The sequence below is a fragment of the Pseudorca crassidens genome, chromosome 10 (genome assembly GCF_039906515.1).
Source record: "Pseudorca crassidens isolate mPseCra1 chromosome 10, mPseCra1.hap1, whole genome shotgun sequence".
Lineage (NCBI taxonomy): Eukaryota > Metazoa > Chordata > Mammalia > Artiodactyla > Delphinidae > Pseudorca > Pseudorca crassidens.
Genome location: NC_090305.1, coordinates 50,675,787 through 50,688,251, shown reverse-complemented (window position 1 = coordinate 50,688,251; position 12,465 = coordinate 50,675,787). Strand labels below are relative to the sequence as shown.

Here is a 12,465-nt window from a genome sequence, read left to right as displayed (position 1 = left end):
TCTTTTGATTAAAGAGAAGAAAATATAAAGGCATATAATGTTTATATGTTTCAGTTCATTTTACACAGGGAACTACCAATATTAAGATGTTTTAAAAAATACACTGAAGAAGATGATTCATATATCTATACCGCTGTTGTCCCATAAAACTTTCTGCAATGGTGGTGATGATTAGTGTCTGGATTATACAGTATGGCAGCCACAGTCCACATGTGGCTAGTGAGCATGTGAAGTGTGGGTAGTGTCACTAAGAAAAATGAAGGAGCTCCTGTGACTAGTGACTACTAAACTGGACAGCACAAATCTATACCACAGCCAATTTAATATTTTAATATATATCAAAATCCAATGAGTTTTCAGGTATTAAATTAACAGATAAAACCCGAACTTTAAAAATAATTACAAATTAATGATAAAATATAGGTTCTGACAGTTAGTAATCAAGGTTTTTCCATAACCATGAGAAAAAGAATGGCAAATCTCAATATAACTACGAGGTGAAAAATATATATTTAAAGAAGTAAAGTTTTATAGCACCCTTCCCAAAGGGAATCAAAGAGCATTATTAAAACATACATGCACACACACACACAATACACACTAACGTTTTAAAAATATATCAATAACCATGTGAATTTTTATATTTGATATACAAATGTGCTGAAATATACAGAACATTTAAATATCTACACACAAAATAAACTCCATATTTACCATTTACTCAAGTCCAAGTTCAGTTAACACTTTCAAAAACGGAAAAAAAAACTGCTCCCTCTTTCTGAACAGTAAAGAGCCTAACTCTACAATTACACAGTAGAGCACTTTGTGCCAGAGACAGAGTCCGAAGAGAACTGGACCTCAAGCAATATAAAGCTGGGCACCATTTAGGCTGGAGACCCAGTCCACAAAGATGCCACTCAAATCTCATTATCACATCCTGAGAGAATTAAGATTCACAATTAAACCACTTCACTAGGGTCTGCACTGGGTCTGGGCAGAAGAGGGAAGGCAGCTGACCTAAAAGTGCTTAAGAGGTGACACTGAGGAGGCAAAGGAGTATCAGAAAAGAATTCGTGGATCAATCACCAAATAATTCTTGAAAGTACGTTGATGGCTGGATTAGTCTGGCACACATGCTCTGACTTTAAAAGCAAACCAAAAAATCCCAAAAAGGATGTTTGATTAAACTGCCTGTAGGTTACAAAATGGGGACATTCTCATTTTCACTAGCGAAGTCAGCTTACTCTGACTAGTCACAGGACACAGAAAATGAACAGACACCCCATTCAGCAGACGGACCCCTCCCCCAAAGATCTCATTACTTATTTCAAAATGTGTTGTGTTAAAACTGAACCCCTAGAGGGCAACTCAGCTTCAATTTTTACTCCATAGTATACGTCAGTTCCTAACCAGTTTATAGATGCCATGACCTTGGAACTTTTCCTTTAAAACGAAAGGGAAATAGAAGAAAACTGAGATATTCCATCTACTACTGAAAAATATCATTACGGAATGTATTCTTTAACAGTGATAATTTGAAGATGAAGAATATGGTATATTTTTATTAGGCATATTCCCGAATAACCCCCATCATAAATGAATATTTGAATATTAACACTCTCAGTAGGAACCATATAGCAGATAGGAAAGACATACTTAACAAGTCTATTTAACATGAATGCTTTGCATAACTTTACATTCATTAAATCGCACGTTAAAATGTGTAGGGAAAAAGGTGAAGAATCCAATCTCAATAACAATTAATCCTATAAATTACCCAGTATAAACCACTGTGTATAGGAAAACCAACCTTCCTTCAAGGTCAAAAACATGAAGAGGTTTGCTGGCTGCCCATCTAAACTGACTCTGCATTGTGAGGCAGAAGTGTTTATATTCAAATAGGCCCACTCAAAATACTGACATAGCCAAAGAAAGAGTCATTGTATCAATGTGAAAAGAATATTACCTACCATGGACACTAACTAACCTATAAAACTCAACAACGGTATATTGGACTCAGCCTCTTTTTAGTGAAACTCAGAAACTGGGCATATACAAGTCTAATATACATATATGACCAGAGTTAACAGAATGAGCTGAGAGTTTCCCTGGACAATATACAGGATTACAATAATAACATAATAACTTGATAAGTCATATATGTGTGTTTTTTAATACAAATAAGATTTTTAAAGGACCAACTCTCATGCTTGTATATATACTCTATAATACATACTAACTAGAACAATATTTTAACTCAATTTGCAGGGGTTTTTTTAAATATTTTTATTGAAGTATAATTGCTTCACAATGGTGTGTTAGTTTCTGTTTTACAACAAAGTGAATCAGTTATACATATACATATATCCCCATATCTCCTCTCCGTCTTGTGTCTCCCTCCCACCCTCCCTATCCCACCTTTCTATCTGGTCACAAAGCACCAAGCTGATCTCCCTGTGCTATGTGACTGCTTCCCACTAGCTATCTATTTTACATTTGGTACTGTATATATGTCCATATATATACACTCCCACTCTCTTTGTCCCAGCTTACCCTTCCCCTTCCCCGTAACCTCAAGTCCACTCTCTAGTAGGTCTGTATCTTTATTCCCGCCTTGCCCGTGGGTTCTTCATGACCTTTTGTTTTTAGATTCCATATATGTGTTTAGCACATGGTATGTGTTTTTCTCTTTCTGACTTACTTCACTCTGTATGACAGACTCTAGGTCCATCCACCTCACTACAAATAACTCAGTTTCATTTCTTTTTATGGCTAAGTAACATTCCATTGTATATATGTGCCACATCTTCTGTATCCATTCATCTGTCGCCAGGACACTTAGGTTGCTTCCATGTCCTGGCTATTGTAAATAGAGCTGCAATGAACACTGTGGTACATGACTCTTTTTGAATTATGTTTTGCTCATGGTATATGCCCAGTAGTGGGATTCCTGGGTCATATGGTAGTTCTACTTTTAGTTTTTTAAGGAACCTCCATACTGTTCTCCATAGTGGCTGTATCAATTTACATTCCCACCAACAGTGCAAAAGGGTTCCCTTATTTCCACACCCTCTCCAGCATTTATTGTTTCTAGATTTTTTGATGATGCCCATACTAACAGGTGTGAGGTGATATTGCATTGTAGTTTTGATTTGCATTTCTCTAATGATTAATGACGTTCAGCATTGTTTCATGTGTTTGTTGGTAATCTGTATATATTCTTTGGAGAAATATCTATTTAAATCTTCTGCCCATTTTTGTATTGCGTTGTTTTTTTGCTATTGAGCTGCATGAGCTGCTTGTAAATTTTGAAGATTAATCCTCTGTCACTTGCTTCATTTGCAAATATTTTCTCCCATTCTGAGGGTTGTCTTTTCGTCTTGTTTATGGTTGCCTTTGCTGTGCAAAAGCTTTGAAGTTTCATTAGGTTCCATTTGTTTATTTCTGTTTTTATTTCCATTTCTCTAGGAGCTGGGTCAAAAATAGAGTGTTCTGCCTATGTTTTCCTCTAAGAGTTTGATAGTGTCTGGCCTCACATTTATGTCTTTAATCCATTTTGAGTTTATTTTTGTATATGGTGTTAGGGACTGTTCTATTTTCATTCTTTTACATGTAGCTGTCCAGTTTTCCCAGCACCACTTATTGAAGAGGCTGTCTTTTCTCCATTGTATATTCTTGCCTCCTTTATCAAAGACAAGGTGACCATATGTGCGTGGGTTTATCTCTGAGCTTTCTATCCTATTCTATTTATCTATATTTCTGTTTTTGTGCCGGTACCATACAGTCTTGACTACTGTAGCTTTGTAGTCTAGTCTGAAGGCAGGGAGCCTGATTCCTCCAGCTCCACTTTTCTTTCGCAAGATGGCTTTGGCTTTCAGGGTCTTTTGTGTTTCCATACAAATTGTGAAGTTTTTTGTTCTAGTTCTGTGAAAAATGCCAGTGGTAGTTTGACAGGGATTGTATTGAATCTGTAGATTGCTTTGGGTAGTACAGTCATTTTCACAATGTTGATTCTTCCAATCCAAGAACATGGTATATCTCTCCATCTATTTGTATCATCTTTCATTTCTTTCATCAGTGTCTTATAATTTTCTGCATACAGGTCTTTTGTCTCCTTAGGTAGGTTTATTCCTAGGTATTTTATTCTTTTTGTTGCAATGGTAAATGGGAGTGTTTTCTTAATTTCACTTTCAGACTTTTCATCATTAGTGTAGAGGAACGCCAGAGATTTCTCTGCGTTAATTTTGTATCCTGCTACTTTACCAAATTCATTGATTAGCTTTAGTAGTTTTCTGGTAGCATCTTTAGGATTCTCTATGTATACTATCATATCACCTGCAAACAGTGACAGCTTTACTTCTCTTCCGATTTGGATTCCTTTTATTTCTTTTTCTTCTCTGATTGCTGTGGCTAAAACTTCCAAAACTGTGTTGAATAAGAGTGGTGAGAGTGGGCAACCTTGTCTTGTTCCTGATCTTAGTGGAAATGGTTTCAGTTTTTCACCACTGAGGATGATGTTGGCTGTGGGTTTGGCATATATGGCCTTCATTAGGTTGAGGTAAGTCCCCTCTATGCCTACTTTCTGGAGAGCTTTTATCATAAATGGGTGCTGAATTTTTTCGAAAGCTTTCTCTGCATCTATTGAGATGATCATATGGTTTTTCTCCTTCAATTTGTTAGTATGGTGTATCACATAGATTGATTTGTGTATATTGAAGAATCCTTGCATTCCTGGGATAAAGCCCACCTGATCATATTGTATGATCCTTTTAATGTGCTGTTGGATTCTGTTTGCTAGTATTTTGTTGAGGATTTTTGCATCTATGTTCATCAGTGATATTGGCATGTAGTTTTCTTTTTTTGTGACATCTTTGTCTGGTTTTGGTATCAGGGTGATGGTGGCCTCGAAGAATGAGTTTTGGAGTATTCCTCCCTCTGTGATATTTTGGAAGAGTTTGAGAAGGACAGGTGTTAGCTCTTCTCTAAGTGTTTGATAGAATTCACCTGTGAAGCCCTCTGGTCCTGGGCTTTTGTTTGTTGGAAGATTTTTAATCACAGTTTCCATTTCAGTGCTTGTGATTGGTCTGTTCATATTTTCTATTTCTTCCTGGTTCAGTCTTGGAAGGTTGTTCTTTTCTAAGAATTTGTCCATTTCGTCCAGGTTGTCCATTTTATTGGCATAGAGTTGCTTGTAGTAATCTGTCATGATTGGTCTGTTCATATTTTCTATTTCTTCCTGATTCAGTCTTGGAAGTTTGTGCTTTTCTAAGAATTTGTCCATTTCTTCCAGGTTGTCCATTTTATTGGCACAGAGTTGCTTGTAGTAATCTCTCATGATCCTTTGTATTTCTGCAGTGTCAGTTGTTACTTCTCATTTTTCATTTCTAATTCTATTGATTTGAGTCTTCTCCCTTTTTTTCTTGATGAGTCTGGCTAATGGTTTATCAATTTTGTTTATCTTCTCAAACAACCAGTTTTTAGTTTTACTGATCCTTGCTGTCGTTTCCTTCATTTCTTTTTCATTTATTTCTGATCTGATCTTTATGATTTCTTTCCTTCTGCTAACTTTGGGGTTTTTTTCTTCTTTCTCTAATTGCTTTAGGTGTAAGGTTAGGTTGTTTATTTGAGACATTTCTTGTTTGTTAAGGTAGGATTGTATTGCTATAAACTTCCCTCTTAGAACTGCTTTTGTTGCATCCCATAGGTTTTGGGTCATTGTGTATTCATTGTCATTTGTGTTTAGGTATTTTTTGATTTCCTCTTTTATTTTTTCAGTGATCTCTTGGTTATTAAGTAGTGTACTTTTAGCATCCATGTGTTTGTATTTTTAACAGATTTTTTCCTGTAATTGTTATCTAGTCTCATAGCATTGTGGTCAGAAAAGATCCTTGATATGATTTCAATCTTCTTAAATTTACCGAGGCTTAATCTGTGACCCAATATATGATCTACCCTGAAGAATGTTCCATGAGCACTTGAGAATAAAGTGTATTCTGTTGTTTTTGGATGGTGTGTCCTATAAATATCAATTAAGTCCATCTTGTTTAATGTATCATGTAAAGCTTGTGTTTCCTTATTTATCTTCATTTTGGATAATCTGTCCATTGGTGAAAGTGGGGTGTTAAAGTCCCCTACTATTATTGTGTTACTGTCGATTGTGCTTTTATTGCTATTAGAATCTGCCTTATGTACTGAGGTGCTCCTATGCTGGGTGCATAAATATTTACAACTGTTTTATTTTCTTCTTGGACTGATCCCTAGATCATTATGTAGTGTCCTTCTTTGTCTCTTGTAATAGTCTTTGTTTTAAAGTATATTTTGTCTGAAATGAGAATTGCTACTCCAGCTTTCTTTTGATTTCATTTGCACAGAATATCTTTTTCCATCCTCTCACTTTCAGTCTGTACATGTTCCTGGGTCTGAAATTGGTCTCTTGAAGACACCATACATATGGGTCTTGTCTTTCTATCCGTTCAGCCAGTCTATGTCTTTTGGTTGGAGCATGTAATCCATTTACATTTAAGCTAATTATTGATATGTATGTTCCTATTATCATTTTCTTAATTGTTTTGGGTTTGTTACATTAGGTCTTTACCTTCTCTTTTGTTTCCTGCCTAGAGAAGCTCCTTTAGCATTTGTTGTAATACAAGCTGGTTTGGTTGTGCTGAATTTTCTCAGCTTTTGCTTGTCTGTAAAGGTTTTAATTTCTCCATCAAATCTGAATGAGATCCTTGCTTGGTAGAGTTATCTTGGTTGCAGGTTTTTCTACTTCATCACTTTAAATATGTCCTGCCCGTCCCTCCTGGCTTGCAGAGTTTCTGCTGAAAGATCAGCTGTTAACTTTATGGGGATTCCCTTGCATGTTATTTGTTGTTTTTTCCTTGCTGCTTTTAATATTTTTTCATTGTATTTAATTTTTGGTAGTTTGATTAATACGTGTCTTGGCATGTTTCTCCTTGGATTTATCCTATATGGGACTCTCTGTACTTCCTGGACTTGACTATTTCCTTTCCCATATTAGGGAAGTTTTCAACTATAATCTCTTCAAATATTTCCTCAGTCCCTTTCTTTTTCTCTTCTTCTTCTGGGACCCCTATAATTCGAATGTTGGTGCATTGAATATTGTCCCAGAGGTCTCTGAGACTGTCCTCAATTCTTTTCATTCTTTTTTCTTTATTCTGCTCTGCAGTAGTTATTTCCACTATTTTACCTTCCAGGTCACTTATCCGTTCTTCTGCCTCAGCTATTCTGCTATGCATTCCTTCTAGAGAATTTTTGATTTCAGTTATTGTGCTGTTCATGAATGTTTGTTTTCTCTTTAGTTCTTCTAGGTCCTTATTAAAACGTTTCTTGTATTTTTTCCATTCTATTTCCAAGATATTGGATCATCTTTACTATCATTATTCTGAATTCTTTTTCAGGTAGACTGCCTATTTCCTCTTCATTTGTTAGGTCTGGTGGGTTTTTTCCTTGCTCCTTCATCTGCTGTATGTTTCTCTGTCTTCTCATTTTGCTTAACTTACTGTGTTTGGGGTCTCGTTTTCACAGGCTGCAGGTTCGTAGTTCCCGTTGTTTTTTGTGTCTGCCCCCAGTGGGTAAAGTTGGTTCAGTGGGTTGTGTAGGCTTCCTGGTGTAGGGGACTAGTGTCTGTGTTCTGGTGGATGAGGCTGGATCTTGTCTCTCTGGTGGGCTGGTCCACGTCTGGTGGTGATTTTTGGGGTGTCTGTGACCTTATTATGATTTTAGGCAGACTCTCTGCTAATGGGTGGGGTTATGTTCCTGTCTTGCTAGTTGCTTGGCATACGGTGTCCAGCAGTATAGCTTGCTGGTCATTGAGTGGAGCTGAGTTTTGGCGTTGGGATGGAGATCTCTGGGAGATTTTCGCCACTTGATATTACGTGGAGCTGGTAGGTCTCTGGGGGACCAATGTTCTGAACTTGGCTCTCCCACCTCAGAGGCACAGCCCTGGCGCCTAGCTGGAGCACCAAGAGCCTTTCATCCACACGGCAAAGGAGAGAAAGGAAGGAAGGGAGGGAGGGAGGAAGGGAAAGAAACAAACAAACAAACAAAACAAAGGAGGGAGAAAGAAAGAAAGAAAGGAAGGAAGGAAGAAACGAACAAAGAAACAAAGAAAGAAAAAGAGAGGAAGGAAGGAAGGAAGAAAGAAAAGAAAGGAAGGAAGAAAGGAAGGAAGGAAGAAAGGAAGGAAGGAAGAAAGGAAGAAAGGAAGGAAGGAAGAAAGAAACGAAGAAAGAAAGAAAGAAAAGAAAGAGAAAGAAAGGAAGGAAAGAGAAAGAAAGAGAAAAGAAACAAAGAAAGGAAGAAAAAGAAAGAAAGAAAAGAGGTAAAATAAAATAAGTTATTAAAATAAAACACAAAATAATTATTTAAAAAAATTTTTTAAGTAATTAATAAAAAACAAAGTAAGAAAGAACAACCAAACTAAAAAACAAATCCACCAATGGTAACAAGCGCTGAAAAGTATACTGAAAAAAAAAAAACGACAGACAGAACGCTAGAACAAATGGTGAAAGCAAAGTTATACAGACAAAATCATACACAGAAGCATACGCATACACATTCACAAAAACAGAAAAAGGGGGGAAAAAAAAATATATATATATACACACACACATATATCATTGCTCCCAAAGTCCACCTCCTCAATTTGGGATGATTCGTTGTCTATTCAGGTATTCCACAGATGCTGGGTACATCAAGTTGACTGTGGAGATTTAATCCGCTGCTCCTGAGGCTGCTGGGAGAAATTTCCCTTCCTCTTCTTTGTTCGCACAGCTCCTGGGATTCAGCTTTGGATTTGGCCCTACCTCTGCACTTAGGTCACCTGAGGGCGTCTGTTCTTTGCTCACAGGACGGGGTGAAAGGAGCAGCTGCTTCGGGGGCTCTGGCTCACTCAGGCTGTGGGGAGGGAGGGTACAGAGTGCGGGGCGAGCCTGCGGCAGCAGAGGTCACCATGACATTGCACCAGCCTGAGGCATGCCGTGTGTTCTCCCAGGGAAGTTGTCCCTGGATCACAGGACCCTGGCTGTGGCAAGCTGCACAGGCTCCTGGGAGGGGAGGTGTGGATAGTGACCTGTGCTCGCACACAGGCTTCTTGGTGGCTGCAGCAGCAGCCTTAGCGTCTCATGCCTGTCCCTGGGGTCCACGTTGATAGCCGCGGCTCACTCCAGTGTCTGGAGCTCCTTTAAGCAGTGCTCTTAATCTCCTCTCCTCGCGCACCAGGAAACAAAGAGGCAAGAAGTCGTCTCTCGCCTCTTTGGCAGTCCCAGACCTTTACCCGGACTCCCTTCCGGCTACCTGTGGCGCACTAGCCCCGTTCAGGCTGTGTTCACACAGCCAACTCCAGTCCTCTCCCTGGGATCTGACCAAAGCGAGAGCCTCAGCTCCCAGCCCCCACCCGTCCCAGCAGGTGAGCAGACAAGCCTCTCGGGCTGCTGAGTGCTGGTCGGCACTGATCCTCTGTGCAGGAATCTCTCTGCTTTGCCCTTTGCCCCCCTGTTGCTGAGCTCTCCTCCGTGGCTCCCAAGTTTCCCCACCACCACCCTGTCTCCACCAGTGAAGGGGCTTCGTAGTGTGCAGAAACTTTCCTCCTTCACAGCTCCCTCCCACTGGCGCAGGTCCCGTCCCTATTCTTTTGTCTGTTTTTTCTTTTTTCTTTTGCCCTACCCAGGTACGTGGGGAGTTTCTTGCCTTTTGGGAGGTCTGAGGTCTTCTGCCAGCGTTCAGCAGGTGTTCTGTAGGAGGTGTTCCACGTGTAGATGTATTTCTGATGTAACTGTGGGGAGGAAGGTGATCTCCACGTCTTACTCTTCCGCCATCTTGAAGCTCCTCCTGTAGACGTTTTTGAGTGTAAATGTGTCGTCACACAGGCCTGCCTTCCAGCAGGGCATCACTGGGGGCTCCTCACCTGCTGTGCTCAGGGCCAGGACCACCACAGTGGGGAGGGCAGAGGACAGGCACAGGTTGGTTAAGGACCACATCTCCAAGTCACAATAAGTGTCTTAACTGAAGTTGTAAACTAATTACTCACATGATATCCTATGAATTCAGGGATCTGAGACAATCACAAATCAAATCTCTGCTCACGTAGATTAGAATCTAGATTTGCAATTTGACAAACCAAAGACTATGCTGATGAAACACAGAGGAGGGACCATTACGTAGGGTGAAGTTTGTGTGCCATGAGGTTAGCGACTTTCTTAACAGGAAAGAGGGAAAGGGGGTAGCCATGTAATTTACAGGATAAAAGGGGATAGGGGTTGAAGACTGCAAAAGTATACTTGGGTTTATCACTTCCTAAGATGAGTTTGCTAAGAATCTTTGGCACTCTGGAAAAGAATTTGAATGCTGGCCTACATAATTTGGGGCTCGACCTCCATGATGGAAGTAAGGGAAATAAAGATTCAGGAAATAGAAAACATACACACAAAAACTAAGAATAGCTACAACAACAGAACAACCAAAACATATATAGTTAATACGAAAAAGAGTACCCCAGGCAGTGAAGTAGGTAATTTTAGTATATTCAAAATGACCTGAGAATGGAGTAAAACCCATATGGCTAATTACTATACGCTGCTTTAAGGGACAAGTCTGTGCCTTTGGCTAATCCCTGTTTCTCAACCTTGGCTGCACATTGAAATCACCTTGGGAGCTTAAAAAAAAAAAAATACTAACACCTTTCTGTGAAGAGAGAAACCTGTGCATTGGTATTTTAAAAAAGATTCCCAGATAATTCTGATGTACAGCAGGGGTTGAGGACCACTGATCTGGCCTATGTGACAGATGAAGATCAAATGCACTTCAATCAGCAGGGCAGAGCAGAGGCTCCACTGTAAGAATGTGATGAGTTGAATTTCATCATCTAAATAGATCTGACCAGGGAAGATATGGAAGGAAAAGATAACACAGAAGAACTCGCATGAAGCCTTTATCACTGAGGCACTGGACAAATAGGCCCACTCTGAAAATCACAGGGTACTAACAGAGAGTTCCTTAATACATTCAACAATATGGTCTGTTGAGGCCAAAATAAGAGAAAAACAAACAGTTCAAATTTTTCACAGTAGTATATCCAAAGGTATGGCTATTTGTTACATTTGATATTTTAAATCACCAATATACCCAACACTCAGAAACAACTTCTGTTAACATTTCTTCATAGCTCTCTCTCTCCATACTATTAGTCATAATTTTGGTTTAAACATTTATTTCGTAACTATCCCCCTACCATACTTAAACTCCATAAGGATGCAGACTGACTTGGTTTCAGTCATGCTTATGTACACAGAACAGTGCTAGGTACACAGTAAGTGCCCATAAGAATTTATGGAATTAGTTAATTTTGGTAAGCTCTTCTGTGTTTTTTAAAAACTTAATTTAATTAAACTAGGGATCAGGAAATTTTTTCAGTAAAGAGGTATATGGTGAATATTTTAGGCTTTGTGAGCTATGTTGTCTCTGCTGCAACTACTCACATCTACTATAGCAGCATGAGAGCAGCCACAGGCAACACCTAGGTAAATGGCCATGGCTGTGCTCCAATAAAAGAGAGACAAGCAGAGGGAAGGATTTGACCACTGAAGACCAACAACCCTGGGTGAAAATGATACATTATGCTAGTCTCTCATATCAGTAATGCATCATTATTATCACAAATTTGTGTATATCATCATTTCTAGTACCATAATTTTTAAAACCAGATTCTGTTGACATCTAAGTTTTTGACAATATTTTATATTATATACAATGCTATGTCACATCTCCGATAATTTCCTTACGACACATTCCTACCAAAAGAGTTGCTAGGTGAAGCAATAGCCACATTTATGAATTTTTGTTAATTATTTAAAATACTCACAAACCCCTTTCCTGACATCATGCTCATCTATATTCCAAGCCAGCAGTGTAAATACCTGCTTCTCCAAAGCCTCATCAACATTATACATCATATACGTTTTCTTACCCACAAATACTTTATTATGCACATGATTAGAGTTCTATATTTACTTTTTCTTATTAGATGACATTTATATACAGTGAAATAAACAAATCTTAAGTAAGCACTCAACAAAAGCATACACCTGTGCAACACAAATCAAAATACAGAACATTAAAATCATTCCAGAAAGTTCCTTTAAAGTCCCTTTCCAATCACTACCTGTCCCACTAGCACCCCAACAGTGCCACCATCGTTTGGATTAGTGCAGCCTATTCTAGAGCACCATGTAAATGTTGCCTGTTCTAAAATATAATATTTTTTATAAGTATGTACTCTATTTCTTTCATATTTACATTCCACCCAGAGAGACAGTTTTGAGATTCATCTCTGCTATTAACACTATAACACTAGTTTATTCCATTTTACTGCTGACTAGTATCCACTGCATGAGTATACCACAGTCTATCCCTTCTCCTTTGGAAAGATACCTAGGTTATTTTTAA

The 12,465-nt window shown here is 38.7% G+C and overlaps 1 protein-coding gene across 9 annotated transcripts in view; it reads right to left on the bottom strand.

Moving 5' to 3' along the window:
• The window catches only part of CMC1 (C-X9-C motif containing 1), a 130,000-nt gene that overhangs the window by 30,343 nt on the left and 87,192 nt on the right, over positions 1-12,465 (bottom strand). For 5 of the 9 annotated variants that reach the window (XM_067753564.1, XM_067753560.1, XM_067753565.1 and 2 more), the window contains one exon: positions 9,712-9,852. The exons of the other annotated variants lie outside the window; for them this stretch is intronic. In XM_067753564.1, the coding sequence (XP_067609665.1) occupies positions 9,712-9,852 (141 nt within the window). The remainder of the gene's footprint in view (positions 1-9,711; positions 9,853-12,465) is intronic. 9 annotated transcript variants of the gene reach the window in all.